At 41.5% G+C, this 19,026-nt stretch overlaps 1 protein-coding gene across 3 annotated transcripts in view; it reads right to left on the reverse strand.

Moving 5' to 3' along the window:
- The window catches only part of SAMD12 (sterile alpha motif domain containing 12), a 479,717-nt gene that overhangs the window by 196,194 nt on the left and 264,497 nt on the right, over positions 1-19,026 (reverse strand). The window contains exon 5 of one of the 3 annotated variants that reach the window (XM_037739309.1): positions 14,477-14,967. The exons of the other annotated variants lie outside the window; for them this stretch is intronic. Within the exon in view, the coding sequence (XP_037595237.1) occupies positions 14,960-14,967 (8 nt within the window). The 3' untranslated portion in view covers positions 14,477-14,959. Of the gene's footprint in view, positions 1-14,476; positions 14,968-19,026 lie in introns of those variants that run through there. 3 annotated transcript variants of the gene reach the window in all.

A 19,026-nucleotide genomic window follows, 5' to 3' on the forward strand; every position in this document is an offset into this window, starting at 1 on the left:
CAAGCCAATATTCAAGTCCAGGAAATACAGAAAACACTACAAAGATATTTCTCGAGAAGAGCAACCCCAAGGCACATAACGATCAGATTTACCAGGGTTGAAATGAAGGAAAAAATTCTAAGGGCAGCCAGTGACAAAGGTCAGGTTACCTACAAAGGGAAGCACATCAGACTCACAGTGAATCTCTCATCAGAAACCCTACAATCCAGAAGAGTGTAGGGGCCAATATTCAACATCCTTAAAGAAAAGAACTTTCAACCTAGAATTTCATATCCAGCCAAACTAAGTTTCATAAGAGAAGGAAAAATAAAATCCTGTCAGAACAAGCAATTGCTGAGAGCTTTCATCACCACCAGGCCTGCCTTACAAGAGCTCCTGAAAGAAGTAATAAACATAGAGACAAACAACCAGTACTAGTCACTCCACAAATGTACCAAATGGTAAAGAACATCGACACAATGAAGAAACTGCATCAACTAATGGGCAAAACAACCGGCTAGCATCAAAATGGCAGGATCAAATTCACACATAACAATATTAACCTTAAATGTAAATGGGCTAAATGCCCCAATCAAAAGANGAAGGAAGGATATCAGAGATTGAAGATCGACTCAATGAAATAAAATGAGAAGGCAAGATTAAGAAAAAAGAGTAAAAGGAAATGAACAAAGCCTCCCAGAAATATGGGATTATGTGAAAAGACCTCATCTATGTTTGATAGGTGTACCTGAATGTGACAGAGAGAATGAATCCAAGCTGGAAAACACTCTTCAGGATATCATCCAGGAGAACTTCCCTAACCTAACAAGGCAGGCCAATATTCAAGTCCAGGAAATACAGAGAACACCACAAAGACATTCCTCAAGAAGAGCAACCCCAAGGCACATAATCGTCAGACTCAACAGGGTTGAAATGAAGGAAAAAATGCTAAGGGCAGCCAGAGAGAAAGGTCGGGTTACCCACAAAAGGAAGCCCATCAGACTCACAGTGGATTTCTTGGCAGAACCCTACAAGCCAGAAGAGAGTGGGGGCCAATATTCAACATCCTTAAAGAAAAGAACTTTCAACCCAGAATTTCATATCCAGTCAAACTAAGCTTCATAAGTGAAGGATAATTAAAATCCTTTACGAACAAGCAAGCACTCAGAGATGTCATCACCACCAGGCCTGCCTTACAAAAGCTCCTGAAAGAAGCACTAAACATAGATAGGAACAAGCAGTACCAGCCACTCCAAAAATGTACCAAATGGTAAAGACCATCAACACAATTAAAAAAGTGCATTAACTAATGGGCAAAACATCCAGATAGCATCAAAATGGCAGGATCAAATTCACACGTAACAATATTAACCTTAAATGTAAATGGGCTAAATGCCCCAATCAAAATCCAAAGATTGGCAAACTGGATAAAAAGTCAAAATCCATCAGTGTGCTGTATCCAGAAAACCCATCTCACCTGCAAGGCTACACATAGACTCAGAATAAAAGGATGGAAGAAGATTTACCAAGCAAATGGAGAGCAAAGAAAAGCAGGAGTTGCAATCCTAGTCTCTGATAAAATAGACTTTAAACCAACAAAGATCAAAAGAGACAAAGAAGGGCATTACATAATGGTAAAAGGATCAATGCAACAAGAAGAGCTAACGATCCTAAATATATACACATCGAATACGGGAGCACCCAAATACATAAAGCAAGTTCTTAATGACCTACAAAGAGACTTAGACTCCCACATAATAATAGTGGAAGACTTTAGCACTCCACTGTTAACATTAGACAGATCAACAAGACAGAAAATTAACAAGGATATCCAGGACTTGAACTCAGATCGGGACCAAGAAAACCTAATAGACATTTATAGAACTTTCCACCCCAAATCCACGGAATATACATTCTTCTCAGCACCACATCGCACCTACTCTAAAATTGACCACATAATTGGAAATAAATCACTCCTCAGCAAATGGAAAAGAATGGAAATCATAACAGTCTCTCAGACGACAGTGCAATCATATTAGAATTCAGGATTAAGAAACTAACTCAGAACTGCACAATTTCATGGAAACTGAACAACTGGCGATTGGATAAAGAATGAAATGAAGGCAGAAATAAAGATGTTCTTCAAAACCAATGAGAATGAAGACACAACATACCAGAATCTCTGAGGCATATATAAAGCAGTGTCTAGAGGAAAATTTATAGCAATAAATGAGAAGAAAGGAAATATCTAAAATCGACACCCTAACATCAAAATTGAAACACCTAGAGAAGCAAGATCAAAAAAACTCAAAATCTAGCAGAAGACAAGAAATAACTAAGATCAGAGCAGAACTGAAGGAGGTAGAGACACAAAAAACCCTTCAAAAAATTAATAAATCCAGGAGCTGCTTTTTGGAAAGATCAACAAAACAGACAGACCACTAGCCAGATTAATAAAAAAGAAAAGAGAGAAGAATCAAAGAGATGCAATAAAAGATGATAAAGGGGATATCACCACAGACTCCACAGAAATACAAACTACCATCAGAGATTACTACAAAAAACTCTATGCACATAAACCAGTAAACCTGGCAGAAATGGATAAATTCCTGGACACTTGCACCCTCCCACGCCTAAACTAGGAAGAAGTCAAAACCCTGAAAAGACCAATAACAAGGGCTGAAGTTGAGGCAGCAACTAATAGCCTTCCAACCAAAAAATCCAGGTCCAGATGGGTTCACAGAGGAATTCTACCAGACGTACAAAGAGGAGCTGGTACCACTCCTTCTGAAACTATTCCAAACAATACAAAAAGTGGGAATGTTTCCCAAATCATTTTATGAGACCAACATTATCCTGATACCAAAACCCGGCAGAGACTCAACAAGAAAAGAAAACTTCAGGCCAATATCCATGATAACAGATGCAGAAATATTCAATAAAATACTGGCAAACTGACTGCGACAGCACATAAAAAAGCTTATCCATCACAGTCAAGTAGGCTTCATCCCAGGGATGCAAGGCTGGTTCAACATATGCAAGTCTATAAACGTAATTCACCACATAAACAGAACCAAAGACAAAAACCATATATTATCTCAATAGATGCAGAGAAGGCCTTTGACAAAATTCAACAGCCCTTTATGCTAAAAACTCTCAATAAACTAGGTATTGATGGAATGTATCTCAAAATAATAAAAGCTATTTATGACAAACCTACAGCCAATATCATACTGAATGGACAAAAACTAGAAGCATTCCCTTTGAAATCTGGCACTAGACAAGGATGCCCTCTCTCTCCACTCCTATTCAATATAGTATTGAAAGTTCTAGCCAGAGCAACAAGGTAAGAAAAAGAAATAAGGGGCATTCAATTAGGAAAGGAGGAAGTCAAATTGTCTCTATTTGCAGACAACATGATTGAATATTTTGAAGACCCCATCGTCTCAGCCCAAAATCTCTTGAAACTGATAAGCAACTTCAGCAAAGTCTCAGGATACAAAATCAATGTGCAGAAATCACAAGCATTCCTATACACCAATAACAGACTTAAAGAGAGCCAAATAATGGACTGCCATTCATAATTGCTAGAAAGAGAATAAAATACCTAGGAATACAACTAACAAAGGATGTAAAGGACCTCTCCATGGAGAACTACAAACCACTGCTCCAGGAAATGAGAGAGGACACAAACAGATGGAAAAACATTCCATGCTCATTGTTAGGAAGAATAAATATTGTGAAAATGGCCATACTGTCCAAAGTAATTTATAGATTCAATGCTATACCTATCAAGCTATCTAAGACCCTCTTCCCAGAACTGGAAAAAAACACTTTAAACTTCATATGAAAAAAAAAGAGAACCTGCATAGCCAAGTCAATTCTAAGCAAAAAGAACAAAGCAGGAGGCATCACACTACCTGACTTCAAAGTATATTACAAGTAATCAAAACTGCATGGTACTGGTACCAAAACAGAGATATAGACCAATGGAACAGAACAGAGGCCTCAGAGGCAAGGCTACACATCTACAACCATCTGATCTTTGACAAACATGACAAAAACAAGCAACAGGGGAAGGATTCCCTGTTTAATAAATGGTGTTGGGAAAACTGGCTAGCCATGTACAGAAAGCAGAAACTGGACCCCTTCCTGACACTTTACACTAAAATTAACTTCAGATGGATTAAAGCCTTGAACGTAAGACTGAACGTCATAAAAACTTTAGAAAACCTTGCAAAACCATTCAGGACATAGGCATAGGCAAGGATTTCATGACTAAAACACCAAAAGCATTGGCAACAAGAGCCAAAATAGACAAATGGGATCTAATTAAACTCCAGAGCTTCTGCACAGCAAAAGAAACAATCATTAGAGTGAACTGGCAATCAACAGAATGGGAAAAAATATTTGCAATCTACCCATCTGACAAAGGGCTAATATCCAGAATCTACAAAGAACTAAAACAGATTTACAAGAAACAAACAAACCCATTCAAAAGTGGGTGAAGGATATGAACAGACAGTTTACAAAAGAAGACATATATGAGGCCAATAAACATGAAAAAATACTCATCATCACTGGTCATTAGAGAAATGCAAATAAAAACCACATTGAGATGCCATCTCACGCCAGTTAGAATGGCAATCATTAAAAAATCTGGAGACAACAGATGCTGGAGAGGATGTGGAGAAATAGGAACACTTCTACACTGTGGGTGTGAGTGTAAATTAGTTCAGCCATTGTAGAAGGCAGTATGGCGATTCCTCAAGGACCTAGAAATAGAAATTCCATTTGATCCAGCAATCCCATTACTAGGTATATATTTAAAGGTTTATAAATCACTCTGTTATAAAGACACATGCACATGTATGTTCATTGCAGCACTGTTTACAATAACAAAGACCTGGAACCAACCCAAATGCCCATTGATGATAGACTGGACAGGGAAAATGTGGCACATATACACCATGGAATACTATGCAGCCATCAAAAACGATGAGTTAGTGTCATTTGTAGGGACATGATGAATCTGGAATCCATCATTCTCGGCAAACTGACACAAGAACAGAAAATCAAACACTGCATATTGTCACTCATAGGTGGGTGTTGAACAATGAGAACACATGGACACAGGGAGGGGAGCATCACACACTGGGGTCTGTTGTGGGGACTAGGAGAGGGACAGCAGAGGGTAGGGAGTTGGGGAGGGATAACATGCGGAGAGATGCCAGATATAGGTGATGAGGATGGAGGCAGCAAACCACATTGCCATGTATGTACCTATGTAACAATCTTGCATATTCTTCACACGTACCCCAGAACCTAAAGTGTGATTATATAATCAAATACTTCAGAAGAGATTTATCAGAAGAGAAATACAAAGGTTTAATGTATCCTTAAAGTAATAATTCAAAACACAAACTTGCAGAAAGGCAGGCAATGAGGCAACAGATTGAGATAAAAAGGTATCTCATAAAAGGAATATAAGCAAGCAAATAATTCCATTGCATAAATTAAGACTCAATGAAAAGCAGTAAAGAGGAAAATCATCCCTTAATGAAACAGATTAAACTAGAAAAGTGGGACAGTGGTTCCCTAAGTGATGTAATCATGAGAAATATGAAGCAGAGAGTTGGAAAATTACCTGTTAGGTACAATGTTCACTATTTGGGGGACGAGTATACTAAAAGCCCAGATTCCACCCCTACACAACACATGTGTGTAAGAAATCTGCACATGTATGTGCCAACTGTATGAAAATAGAAAAAAAAAAAAAAGGAGAAATATGAAGGGTAGGGAAAGATGCATGAAAATATACATTCCTAGGGTCAAATGTAGGAAATTTTGATTCAGTGAGTCTTGGGTCGAGCTAAGAAATCTGTATTTGCAAAAATATCCTGAGACGATGCTGAATCATCTGATTAATCTGGTTTAGAAACTCACAAGGTCAGCACATACTTGAGATAGTCACCAGAGTTCAGAGGCAGGAAAAAGGCAAGTGAAAATAATTAAAGAAAAAAAGATTGGACTAAGAACATGGTCACAGTATACACAGCAGATGTACGAGGGAAGTCGATGAGGCAGCAATTAGAACCAAGGCAACAGAAACCATTTCAAAAATTTATATGGAAGAAAATTTCCCTTAGACGAAAAAAAATATCTTTACTTTAAAAAGATTTACTATAGACTTACTGAAATTAGAAAATCGCTTGGATCTACTCAATATTAACTCTAAGAAAAAGACACTTCAGAAAATCTTGGACAAAGAAATAGAGCCCCTGAAAGACAAAGATGTCAATGACATTTGTCTAAGTGGTTTTCAAGGAGAACGGTGATTTTATGATTCCTCAATTTTTTTATTGGCCCAAGCTGTCCATAGTAAGTGAAGGCAGCAAGAAGATATTTTCAGCCAGGGAAGGGCTCTAGAGTGCTGCTGTCCTTCAGTGATAACCGAGACAACGAAGAGTATGGAAACAAAGGAATATAAGCATTTTAAAATAACAATTTCAAAGAAGAATGTAAATATTATTCTTGAAACAAGAGGTCCGCACATATGAGAATCGATAATTCAGTTCATCTAGACTGGGACAACAATCTTAAACTGGAATCACAAAAACTGGAAGGCTGGGGTGGTATGTGTGGGGAGCTGAAGGAGGACTGTATGGTAATTTCTTACTTGTACACAGGGGTGAATCAATAGATTGTTTGTCCTTAACATTAATAATTTGAGAAACTAAGGTTTAGAACATAGATTTAAAAAATGCATTAGTATTAATTAAACATCTGACAGTAACTATCAGAGGAACTGAAGACAGGTACCACACCATCCAAATTCCTCAGGTGGGGTGGGGGAAAGAAATTTAAAAAAAAAAAAAAAAACGACAAACTCAGGCCATATAGTAAAACTAGCTCCCCCTTCAAAGAAAAAAAGGGGGGCAAAGGGAAAAAAATTAAAAAGTCAAATGTAAACTGAGAGAAGAAATAATAGCTTTTGTACATATATGTACTTCTGAAAGACTGAAAGTATATAACACCAAAATATTAAGCCATTTCTATGTTTAGAGTAACTTTGTTTTTTATTTCTGCAAAACTATTTAATTCCCTGACAATGATGTTGTATTACGTGTGTGACTGAAAATAAAACATAAACCTAAAATTCTCCTTCACTTGTATGAATGAACACTGATCACGAAGCCACTCACTAAAACTAGAAATGACCAGCGTTGCTACCATGGCTAAGACTGGTACTGACAGTGATTATTCAACTTGTTTCGCTAATTCGACTCATTTCCCAGAACAGGATGCGCAGGTGTCGTTCGTTTATTTAGTCACAACACTGATTACTCTTACAATTGTGCTCATCCCTGCTTTTTTCAGCATAAGCACTGCAGTGATAGGAAGGAGCCCTGGGATGATGGCCTGTGTGTGCATGCAGAGGGCCTGGGACCTGGGCTCACAGCCGTGTGACACTGGGTGCTCTGCCGCAGGATCATCCCTTGCAGGGCTGTGAGGGTTTCCTGTTGACATTCCAGTACTGTAGTAACATATGCTTTTCTGCTTCTCTCTCTACTTCAGTCTCAGCCCTCATACTTGCCCCATTACAAACTACAAACTCCAGTCATACCGAACAAGTCATTTCTTGAATCTCACCAGCATCTCTGGAATGCTTTCCCTGTTTAGCCTCAGTTTTGGAGTCTCCTGTTTCTTGACTGCTGAACCTCCCCCTTTTAAAGGAAGTTAGGAGCCCCTTTTGGTGACCTCATATTTATCTCATGCTTAGTCATTTGTCTCCCGAGGAAATGTCTGTCTCATGACAGAAACATGGCACTCTTATGGGCAGGGAATGTGTGGTATTTGCCTTCCAGCATTAGCACAGGGCCTGAAAAACAGAAGGTACTCACACATAGTTATTGCAGGGAGGGCTTCTCTGAGTTGATTCACTCCAGCTCCCACCCGCTCCCTCCTTCCCTCACAACTCTTTTCCTGGTGGGAGAGAACCTAAGCTCTCAAAGCCAGTGTCTGCTGGAGGCTTGTTTCCTGAACTTCTGATTTCCAACAGTCACCTCCTCCCTGTGCACAGTTGAGATTTTTATGTAACAAAATAAGTTGACAGGGGCTCGGTGACAAGTTTGCTGTGTTATGGGGCTTCAGCTGCATTGAAAATCCTTCTTATCTACCTCCTACACCAAGTCCCACCACTCTCTGGGTAGAAGCCAACACCAGGCTTGCTCAGCTTTCTGTATTATGATCCCAAGTGTGTCACTTCTGAAAAAGAAGGAACGTTCACAAATAGCTGATGTTGATGTTGAATATTTCCAAGTTGAAGAATTTCTTCACTAACACCTGTCTTTTAGAATAAGCAATGAATCTTTTGTTTTTTAAACTTACAAGTTAAGGCCAAGAAGGAGTGTCCCATTTTCAGGACAGGTCAGAGGAGTATGGAATACAGAAGGATTTGACTTACAGTAAAGTGTTAGTCACTAGGAGCTAAAGAGATATTTTAAAGAACCAGGGTTTATGTACTCCATTCTCCTCTAACCTCCTCTGTGATCACTGGCCTTGTCAACCTTTGTGGTATAACCTGTAATCCAATCACACTGTATTCAGTGACCAAATAGCCCATCTGGTGTATGTGTGTGTGTGGCGGGGGGGGACATGTCTGCGTGTGTGTGTGTCCTATCCCTTCGGTACCCATCCTGCAAACCAATAATCATCTTTTAAGATGTAGCCCAAACAGTACATCTGCAAAGCACTCCCATAGTTAGAAATGGAAGAAGCTATTAATACTTATGTCATTGTATTCTAATTTATCTGTTTACACATCTCTATTTACGTATTTATTCAAAAATCAGTAATTGCGCATCAGGCACTAGTCAGTAAGCTCTTTGAGTACCTGGCCTGTGTCTGTCGTTCCTATCATGCTAGACCTCAACACTGTACCTGGCATAAGTTATGTACACAATATCTCTTTGGTGCATGAAACAATGATGGAAAGACAAAACCCAGCCCTTTGATATTCAGGAATGACTATGCTCATTTTGTAGTAAACAGATGCCTGCCTTTGTATCCAAGATATGTAGGAAATTCACCACAATTTCCTCTTTCCCTTCCCCTCTCCCTGTTTCTTCCCAGCTCCTCCCTCCCCCTCCTCCTTTTTAATAAATTACTTATTGTCAGGAAGTTATTCTCAAATTGGAATCATACCTCCCATAATTTGAGCATCATTTGGAAGCTGCCTTTCTATTCTGTTTTTGAGACAGGGTCTCATTCTGTTACTGAGGCTGGAGTGCAGTGGAGTGATCATGGCTCACTGCAGCCCCAATCTCCCAGGCTCAAGCAATCCTCCCACCTCAGCCTCCAGAATAGCTGGGGCTACTGGCACGCACCACCACGCCCAGTTAATTTTTGTATTTCTGGCAGACAGGGATTCATCATGTTGCCCAGGCTGGCCTTGAACTGGTCTTAAGTCATCCTCCTGTCTCTGCCTCTCAAAGAGCTGGATTACAGGCATGAGCCACGATGCCCAGCTCTCCCTTTTTCTGAAGTTGCAAACATTGTTCTTTGTAACATTTGAAAATTATTCTAACATTTTGTCAGCCAGTCCCATTCCCAAAAACGTGTGAGAATCCCAGTTAACTTTACTGTGCTCATTGAGATTGGTTTTCAAGTCTAGATCTCTTTAAAATATGTTCTCCTGTGTCATGTTGAAGGTCTTTGCATCACACTGCAGTTGTGAGTCCAGAAACGTCCCAGCCCTGATGAAGGTACGGGTCCCACTAAAGGAAGAACTTCCTGCATCTATTCAGATACACATCCAAGACCTCGAAGGTCCTCTACCTATTGTGTAACGCTCCCAATATGGCTCATCCAGGACTGCTATGGTCAACTCACCCACAAATCCAGACTTTCCCTTCTCTTCCATTTGTGTATATTGCTTGCAGCTTTCCACCAGGATCATGTGTCCCCACTGCCCCCACCCCTACCCTGACAAATACTGAAAAGTAGTTGAGGTTGGTTTTCCAAGAAATTGTCTTCCCTCACTATTTAGGGGACTGGACATAAAGCTACTTTGTCCAGAGTCCCAAGTACAATGTCAAATTGTACCTGGCAAAGGATTTTTAGCAACTACTGATTCTCCCACAGCCTAGTGTGACATACTAAATGCTTTCTCCTTTTATCTTGCTATTCTGAGGGTGGCAAGGCAGTTTCCCATTAAAGTATGTGCCGAATCTTTCAGTTGTGCTCTGCTATCTACCACCCTAGGGAATGGTTAGCCATTGAATATTCTTCCTCTGGCACTAGGAACGCAATATGAAGTGTCAGGTTAGGTAAAACAGGAACAGGGAAGTAACATGTATTGAGGGCCTTTTCTATGGCAGGTATTGCACTTGCGTGCAGCCTTGACCTCCGTGGCTCAAGCAATCACCTCAGCCTCCCTAGTAACTGAGACGACAGGCACATGACACCAGCCCAGCTAATTTTTGTACTTTTTGTAGAGACAGGGTTGCCCAGGCTGGCTCTAACCCCTGGGCTCAAGCAATCTGCTTGCTTCAGCCTCTCCAAAGTACTGGGATTATAGGCGTGAGCCACCACGCCCAGCTCACATGTTTTTCTTCACTCCTTAAAACCACCTCATGATTCCCATGCTGCAAATTAGTTCATTAAGATTTGGCAAGATTTGGCATCAGTAATCTGATGACAGTCACATGATCACAGCATCTGAACCCAGTTCTGACTAACTCTAAAACAATACCAGGATTTTCCTTCTAGAAAAGGTAATTAAACATCAGGATATGTTATCAGAGAAAGCTAAATATGATCATTTTCTTGAAAGCTTAAAACAGGCACAACTGCTCTCTTCTATGGATAGGTCATACATGGTATTTTACCTAAAATCAGGAGTATGGACAATACAACCTTTAAAAGTTTCTTTTGGGTCTATGATTTTTATCATGATAGAATTAACTTCATGAGTTGAGGAAGAAAGGGCCTTATGCTTCAGGAATTCTACCCATACTGTGTCCATTTGAAATTTTCAGTGCTCTAGATTAAGGGACAAGACTCTGCAAACCAAGCAAGTCCTAGCAATTGCTGGCTTGGAAACAGTCATCCCTGTCACACGTCAGCTCTGCTTTTGCCTATCAGTGTCCCTGTACATGCCATGGGTTTTAAGGTATTGATTGATTCAGACCCCTCCAAAGCAGGTCTGACCCCTCAAGCATGCTATCTTGACATGCTTTCTTTATTTTACCTTCTAGTCATGTCCTGCAGGGTGAGCAATACAGTACTGCCCCCTTAGCCACATTTTTGCTTTCTGCAGTTTTAGTTACCTAGGGTCAATCTCAGTCTGAAAATAATCACATGAAATATTCCAGAAATGAACAATTCATAAGTTTTAAGTTGCATACCATTCTAAAGGACATGATAACATCTCATGCCCTCTCATGCACTGTCCCAAAGAGGGACAAAAACTCAGCGCGTGTCCACACTGTAGGCACTCCCTGCCTTAGTAGCTGTCTTGATTCTCAGGTGGACTGTCCTGATAGTGCAGTGTTTCTGTTAAAGTAACTCTTTATTTTACTTAGTGATTGCTCCAAAGCTCAAGAGTAATGGTGCTGGCAATCAGGATATGCCATAAAGAGAAGCCATAAGTTCTCGATATAATAAGGAAACAACTACAACAAAAAATGTATGCTGAAGTTGTTAAGACCTATAGTAACGAAGAACCTTCTATCCATTAAATTGTGAAGAAACAGAAAGAAATTCATGCATAGGTCTTAGAAGGCATCCCCTGTAGATAAGGGGAGACTATTCTACAGCTTTTACTCACTTAACGGTGTGGCGCCTATCTAAAGACAAAAGTCTTGGGCCACAAGATTCCAGATTTAAATATATTGAAATCATCAGGATAGCAGATCACACAGAAAACATTCAACAGCTAAGCACAATGTATAACTACTCTACAGATCAAAGAAAGTTTGTGAAACTTAAAAGGACAGAAACAAAGATTAGCAAACAAGTTATGTTTTCCCAAAGATGTAAGTTCTTCACTTTTTGAAAGTGGATCTCTTCAGCGACAACTGAATGAAGCATGAAGCCAGTACATAAGGTGTACAAGTTAATAACCACTTGTTATTAATAGTTTCTGCAGCTATTTCATTTTAATATTTAATAGCAATTTTTATCCTTTTGCCTAATTATCAGGACAGTGAGTTTATGTTTAATTTTGTATTCCAATGTTGAAATGGACTAAAAAGCAATGTATTAAAGAAGAAAATAAACCCTGATAAAGATAATTTTTTCTCCTCAAACTACTAAGATGCTGATAAACTTTTAGACTATGAGGAAGAGAGGAGTTTGGTTGCCACTGCTGCTGTTTCTACCTTGTCTTATGGGATTTCTACTTGAAGGCATTCAGAGTCTATCAGCAAAGGCAGCAAATTAACTACTGGTTAGGTATTTCACTAAGTTCTGCTTTGCACACAGAAAGTCATTTACCGATAGTTTGGCCTCCCTGGGCTATAGAACACAGTCCTGTTGCTGGAAATTGACAGGACAGCAAAGGCATCCCTCCCTAACAATTTCCTGACAACCTTATGTTCTTGTTATTTAACATAAACAAGTAGAAATCTTCCAAAACCCAAATTAATGTTAATCAACACTCTGTAAAATGTCGATCATATCAGTATATTGACATTAATACTCTAGCTCACTGGGAGAATAAAGAATGAGCTGCCACTTATCTCTAAGATTAAACAAACATCTCTGCTTTCCCTCTGTCCTATTTCACTAACAACCTCATAAAGAAAGAGGGCCAGGCACAGTGGCTCACACCTGTAGTCCCAGCATTTTGTGAGGCTGAGGCATGAGGATTATTTGAGCCCAGCCTGGGCAAAATAGGGAGACACTGTCTCTATAGAAAAAAAAATTAGCCAGGCTTGGTAGTGTATGCCTGTAGTCCCAGCTACTTGGAAGGCTGCGGCAGTAGGATAACTTGAGGCTGGGGAGGTCAGGGCTGTAGTGAGCTATGATTGTGCCACTGCACTCCATTCCGAGTCACAGAGTGAGACCCTGTCTTAAAAAAGAAAGAGAAAAGAAAGGAAAGGAAAGAGGGAGAAAGAAAGAAAAATGTACAAGCTGAAACTCTGCCAAACCTGCTAGAGAAGGAACAAAGACAATTCCTCGAAATGCACGAGGAGGCATGGGAAGGGTAGGTGGGAGAGGAGCAGGCTGATTAAAATCAGGGCCTTCCTCACATCTCTTTTAAAAAATGAAGCAAAACTCTGGTGTCTGTCCTGAATCTGTTGGCTGTAGCCGCAGCTTTGAGGAGTGGTGCTGATCAAGTGGCCTCACGGCGTTTCTGCAGTCTGTGCAAGCACAGCCTGATGGAATGATGCGGCAGTGATTTTGTTCTTGCTTTTCTGATGGGTCCCTGAGGGTGATTCTGAGTAATTGTGTCTCTGTTCCTGCAGCTGCGATAGGGCGGTCCTCTCTTTCTCCTTCCCATGAACTCACTTCAACACTGAGAGGATGTCTCTTCAGAAAAGGTGGTTTGCAGCCCCTTGCCCTGGTTGGGGCTCCTCTAAGGCATATTTTCACACATCTTGTAGTCTCATCTGGGTATGGGTGTGAACAGAGGGCAAGCACAGATGAAATGGTGTTTCTGAATAAAAGAATGTGCTACCCAGGGGGCATGACCAGTACTTAACTTGCTGCCTGTGTTCAATAGACTGTGAGCTCCTTAAGGGCAGGGACTATGTCTCATTTGTTTTTGTACCCTCGGTGACTAACACACATTCATTTGTTCATTCATTTATTCAACAAACATTTACTGAGAGCTGGAGGTCCAAGATGAATAAGGCACAGGCTTCAACAAAGAAGTAGACATTTCATCTGCCCCACAGGCTGTATTGCCATGGAATAAATTTACAGAACATTGCAAGACACACAAATATACACTCTAAAGAAAAAATGTAAAAGCTGAACTGTCTCATTCATAGACTCATGCATGTCAAAGATGAATGGGAGCTGCTTTTATATAGATTAGGAAACCAATTGCCAGGGATGACAAATTCTTGATCTTATGTTCTCTTTACTTTGTGTGAGGGGCCCATGGAGATGAAGTATTTCAAGCAGACATTTCATTTTCTCTATCATTCTTGCCCTTACAACTTAATTTTGTCATGTACATATTCATATACACATATGTATATTATTATTTTTAATATTTTAATTCCCTGCCAGGCACGGAGGTTCATGCCTGTAATCCCAGCACTTTGGGAGGCTGAGAAGGGCAGATCACTTGAGGCCAGGAGCTTGAAACCAACCTGGCCAACATGGTGAAACTCTATCTTTACTAAAAATAAAAAATTAGCTGGGGTGTGTTGCTGCATGCCTGTAATCCCAGCTTCTTGGGAGGCTGAGGCAGGAGAATCACTTGAATCCAGGAGGCTGAAGTTGCAGTGAGCCAAGATTGTGTCACTGCACTCCATCTTGGGTGACAGAGTGAGACTCTGTCTCAAAAAAAATTTTATTTCTAAAAGTTTACATAATTCCATGCTCTCTAGGCTGCAATTTAAATAAAGATTATGACCCAAATTCCTAGAGGAGCCAGGATGTAAAAGTAAAGCCAGAGAAAGGAACAGGGGTCAGAACAGAACATACTGGAAAGACATTCTCTTGTTTCAGTTATCTATTCTAAATTTGTGGCTTAAAACAATCATTTTACTTTGTTCACACTTTTGTGGGTAGGGCATTTCTGAAGGGCTCAGCTGGGTGGCTCATCTCTGATCCTTGTGATATCACCTCATGGGGATGATGAATGAATGGCTTCTTCATTTGTGCATCTGGCACCTTAGTGCTCCTTGACCTTTCTGTCTTTCTCCACATGCTGTTTCTCCCTCTAGGGCCTCTTCCTGTGGCTTGACCTTCTCATAGCATGGTGGTCTCAGGGCAGCTGGCCTTGTGACATGGTGCCTCACTGCCCTGAACACATGTCCCAACAGACAGAAAGTGAGCCCATGCATGCCCAGTTTAGCCTCACTTCTCATATTTCACTGATAAGAGAAGTCACCAAGCCTTTCCAGATCCCAGAGGAGCAAACCTAGACCCCACCTCTCAAGTAAATAAATGTTAAATAATTCAGAAACATCTATGTGCCATAGTCCAAGAAAGCACCTCTATATGCCAGATTATTGCATTGTGTGACTGTGGCCTGGTCTGAATCTGTTCAGGCTGCACCATAGACAAACTGGGTGGTTTATAAATGACAGAAATGTATTTTTCATTGTTCAAGAGGCTGAATGTCTGGGATCAGGGTGACAGTGTGATCAGGTTCTGGTGCCAGCTGTCTTCTGAGCTGCAGATGCCAACCTCTCCTTGTGTCATTGCATAGTGGAAAGCAAGTGAGAGAGCTCTCTGGGACCCCTTTTATAAGGGCACTGATCCCACTCATGAGGGAGCCATTTTCAAGACCTAATCACCTTGCAAAAGCTACACCTTCAAATGCCATCACATTGGGATTAGTGTTTTGATGTATCAATTTTGGGAGGGCACGAACACGCAGTATATGACAGGCCCAGTGTGAAAATAGTTTAAATTTTAAAAATAGAAGATAAACAATTATATTTTAAATTGTTGAAATCTGGTTTTAAATATTGGTAACTAATTCCAATTTTCTGAAACCCGCTGTGTGGCAGACACGCATATTCACAGAAATTGTCCATGCCCACCAGTAAGTACCCTCTGCTTAAAGCACTAAACCAAATTCTTATTAAAAAGTTTTAAAATTCCAGGTATAGTGGTTCACTCCAGTAATCCCAGCACTTTGGGAGGCTGAGGTGGGCGGATCACCTGAGGTCAGGAGTTTGAGACCAACCTGGCCAACACTGTGAAACCCCATCTCTACTAAAACTACAAAAAAATTAGCTGGGCATGGTGGCAGGTGCCTGTAATCCCAGCTACTCAGGAGGCTGAGGCACAAGAATTGTTTGAGCCCGGGAGGCAGAGGTTGCAGTGAGTGAAGATTTCACCTCTTCACTCCAGTCTGAGCGACAGAGTAAAACTCCATTAAAAAAAAAAAATTAAGACTGACATTTATTGGGAACTATTTTGCCTACAACTTAAAATAACAATTTTAAAACCATTTCACTGTCTTTGTTAAGAGACTTGAAACCCACCAACAGTAGACAAAGAATCTTTCTATATAACTCTATCATGTCTACAAGAGAATATCAAATGTCTCCTACTCTGAAATTTCCCTTTTCCCATTTCTTTCTTGGCCAAATTATGAAGAATATAGTGAGTTTTCTTTCTTGTTGAATTTGACTAAGGCTGATGAAGAATATAGTGAGTTTCATTTCTCGTTGAATTTGACTAAGAACTAGAAATGTAAGATGATGATGGAAGTATGGACTTAATGCTCCAAGGGAAAAACAAAAAAAAAAACCAAAAGGAGTCCCAGAATCTGAGTAAGTCACTGATATAAATAGCCCCAAATCCAGATTAGTAGTTCTCAAACTCTAGTGACAGAATCACCTTCTGATCCAGAAGAACTAGGAAATGTCCCAAGAATCTTCACTTTCAATTAATTACACTAGAGGATTCCGATGTAGGTGGGCCATGAACTGTATTGCTGGTATTCAATTACATGAACAGGCTTTTGACAGAGAGAAAAATGGGCACAGCTACAGTCAGCGTGTTGCCTCCTTTGAGGAGTTGGTGGTGGAGGTGGTAGCAATGCAGCCAATATAAGAATGTATAGGGTGGACCCTGTTTCCCTGACTCAGTGTGGAAAATGTGCTAGGTGTAGCAAACAGGGGCTCTAGCTCTAATTTAGTATTGGCCAACTAAGTGAGCTCACAAGAGTCATTTCCCTTCTGAAGACCTCGGTTCCTCATCTCTAAGATGAGGAGTGTTGGCCTGGGCTCCAACAATGGCAAGTGCAATTCTTCACATCCCATTCAGGAGGCAGGTCCTGCTCATCCTGTGCACCAATCTTCCCCAATTCTCCTCTACTTAGCCACTTCCAACAGAGAAAAGTTAGCAAATGGGTTAAAACCAGTTTTCTAGCCTTGATGGAGGATCTCAATGATAAAGCTCTTTCTCTTCCTGCTTATGTGGCTACACGGTAGTTTTGGACAGAAAATCTGGTGGAAAAAAATCATGAAAGGTAGTTTTGGAGGGGAGAAAATAGTTCTGGGGACAGATGCTAACCAAAAATGGTGACATGCATAAACTGACAGGGGAGCGGAATCGGGGGAAGATGGCCGACTAGGAACAGCTCAGGATTGCAGCTCCCAGTGAAAGTGCAGAGGGTGAGTGGACACTGCATTTCCAGATGGATTTTTATTGCCCACAGACCAGGAGATTCCTAGGCGGAGGAGCCCCTAGGGTGGCCAGTGCGGCTGTTTCTGCCCGCGCGGCTGCTTTGCGCACGCCCTGGTGCAGCGGTTCTCCGTACAAAAGACACTGGTTCAGGTGCCCTCTTAGCTGGCGATTGGAGCCCTGAGATGGCAGAGGCACCCATTCATCTGAAATAGCAAGCCAGGCAAGGAGATTCCTAGGCAAAAAAAACGCCAGGAATCTCAGTGCCGCTGTTTCAGCCGGCTCAGTGAGTTGCGGCATGGGAGATCCTGGCGCCTTTTCAACAGGTGACTGGAACACTGGGAGACACTCGACCGTTCAACAACAACAACAGAAGACTCTGAGTCAGGGAGCCAGGTGATCAGGCTTGGCTAGTCCCACCCCCTACCCCCCCACTTCCCCACCCCCCTCCCCCACTTCCTCACTCCCCCTCACCCCTCCCCCCCACCTCACCCCCCCATTGCCAACACACACAAAAAACCAGTAATTGAAAATGCTCTGGGTTGAGAGTTTCACAGCAAGCACAGCTGAACCCGGGACGGTCAGGCTTTGTGGGGGAGGGGCGTCTGCCGTTACTGAGACACTCCACCACTACGGAGGCAGTCTGCCCATCGCTGAGGCAGCCCGCTGCTGCTGAGGCAACCCGCCATTTCCGAGGCAACCTGCCACTACAGAGAGAGTCCGCCATAACAGAGGCGGGCCACCATTGCCAAGGCAGTTCTAACTACACCCATAGAGACAGGACTGCAGGGAAGATAACATGGCAGCTGGGCAGAGCCCACAGCAGCTCAGCAAAGCCTCTGCAGGCAGACAGTGACTATGCTGCCTCCTCGCTGGGCAGGGGAGACCTGAAAGAAAAAAAAAGGCAGCAGTACAATGGAAACTCATAAATATAGCCCTAAGTCCCTGGGACATAGCACCTGGGGAAAAAAAAAAACCAAAAAAGTGAGTTTATGAGTTCTGCTGCAGCAGACCTAAACGTACCTGCCCAGAAACTCTGAATGACAATGGAGCTCACAGCTCAGGACTTGAGCTCCAATAAAGGACAGACTGTCTCCTCAAGCAGCTCCCTGACCCCCGTATATCCAAAGAGTCACCTCATAAAGGAAAGAACAGACTGACATTTGGTGGGCATCCTACTGGACAAAGACAGCAGCAGAGGAAACTGGTAGCAACCCTTACTGTTCTGCAGCTGCTGCAGGTGATCCCCCAGCAAGTAGGGCCTGGAGTGGACCTCAGCAGTCCTACAGTAGAGGGGCCAGACTGTTAGAAGAAGGAAGGCTAAGAAAAAGAAGTAACTTCAGCATCCACAAACTGGAAGTTCACTCAGAGACACAATCTGAAAGTCAGTAACTACAAACACAACAGGTGGATAAGCCCACAAAGATGGGAAGAAACCAGCGCAAAAACGATGAAAACACCCGAAACTGGAACACCTCTCCTCCTAAAAGAGATCACAACTCCTCACCAGAAAGGGAACAAGGCTGGATGGAGAAGGAGTGTGATGAAATGACAGAATCAGACTTCAGAAGGTGGGTAATAAGAAACTACAGTGAGCTAAAAGGACATGTTCTAACCCAATGCAAAGAAACTAACAACCTTGAAAAAAGATTTGACGACATGCTAACAAGAATGGACAACACAGAGAGGAATATAAGTGAATTGATGGAGCTGAAAAAC

Source organism: Cebus imitator, unplaced genomic scaffold (assembly GCF_001604975.1).
Source record: "Cebus imitator isolate Cc_AM_T3 unplaced genomic scaffold, Cebus_imitator-1.0 Scaffold68, whole genome shotgun sequence".
Classification (NCBI taxonomy): Eukaryota; Metazoa; Chordata; class Mammalia; order Primates; family Cebidae; genus Cebus; species Cebus imitator.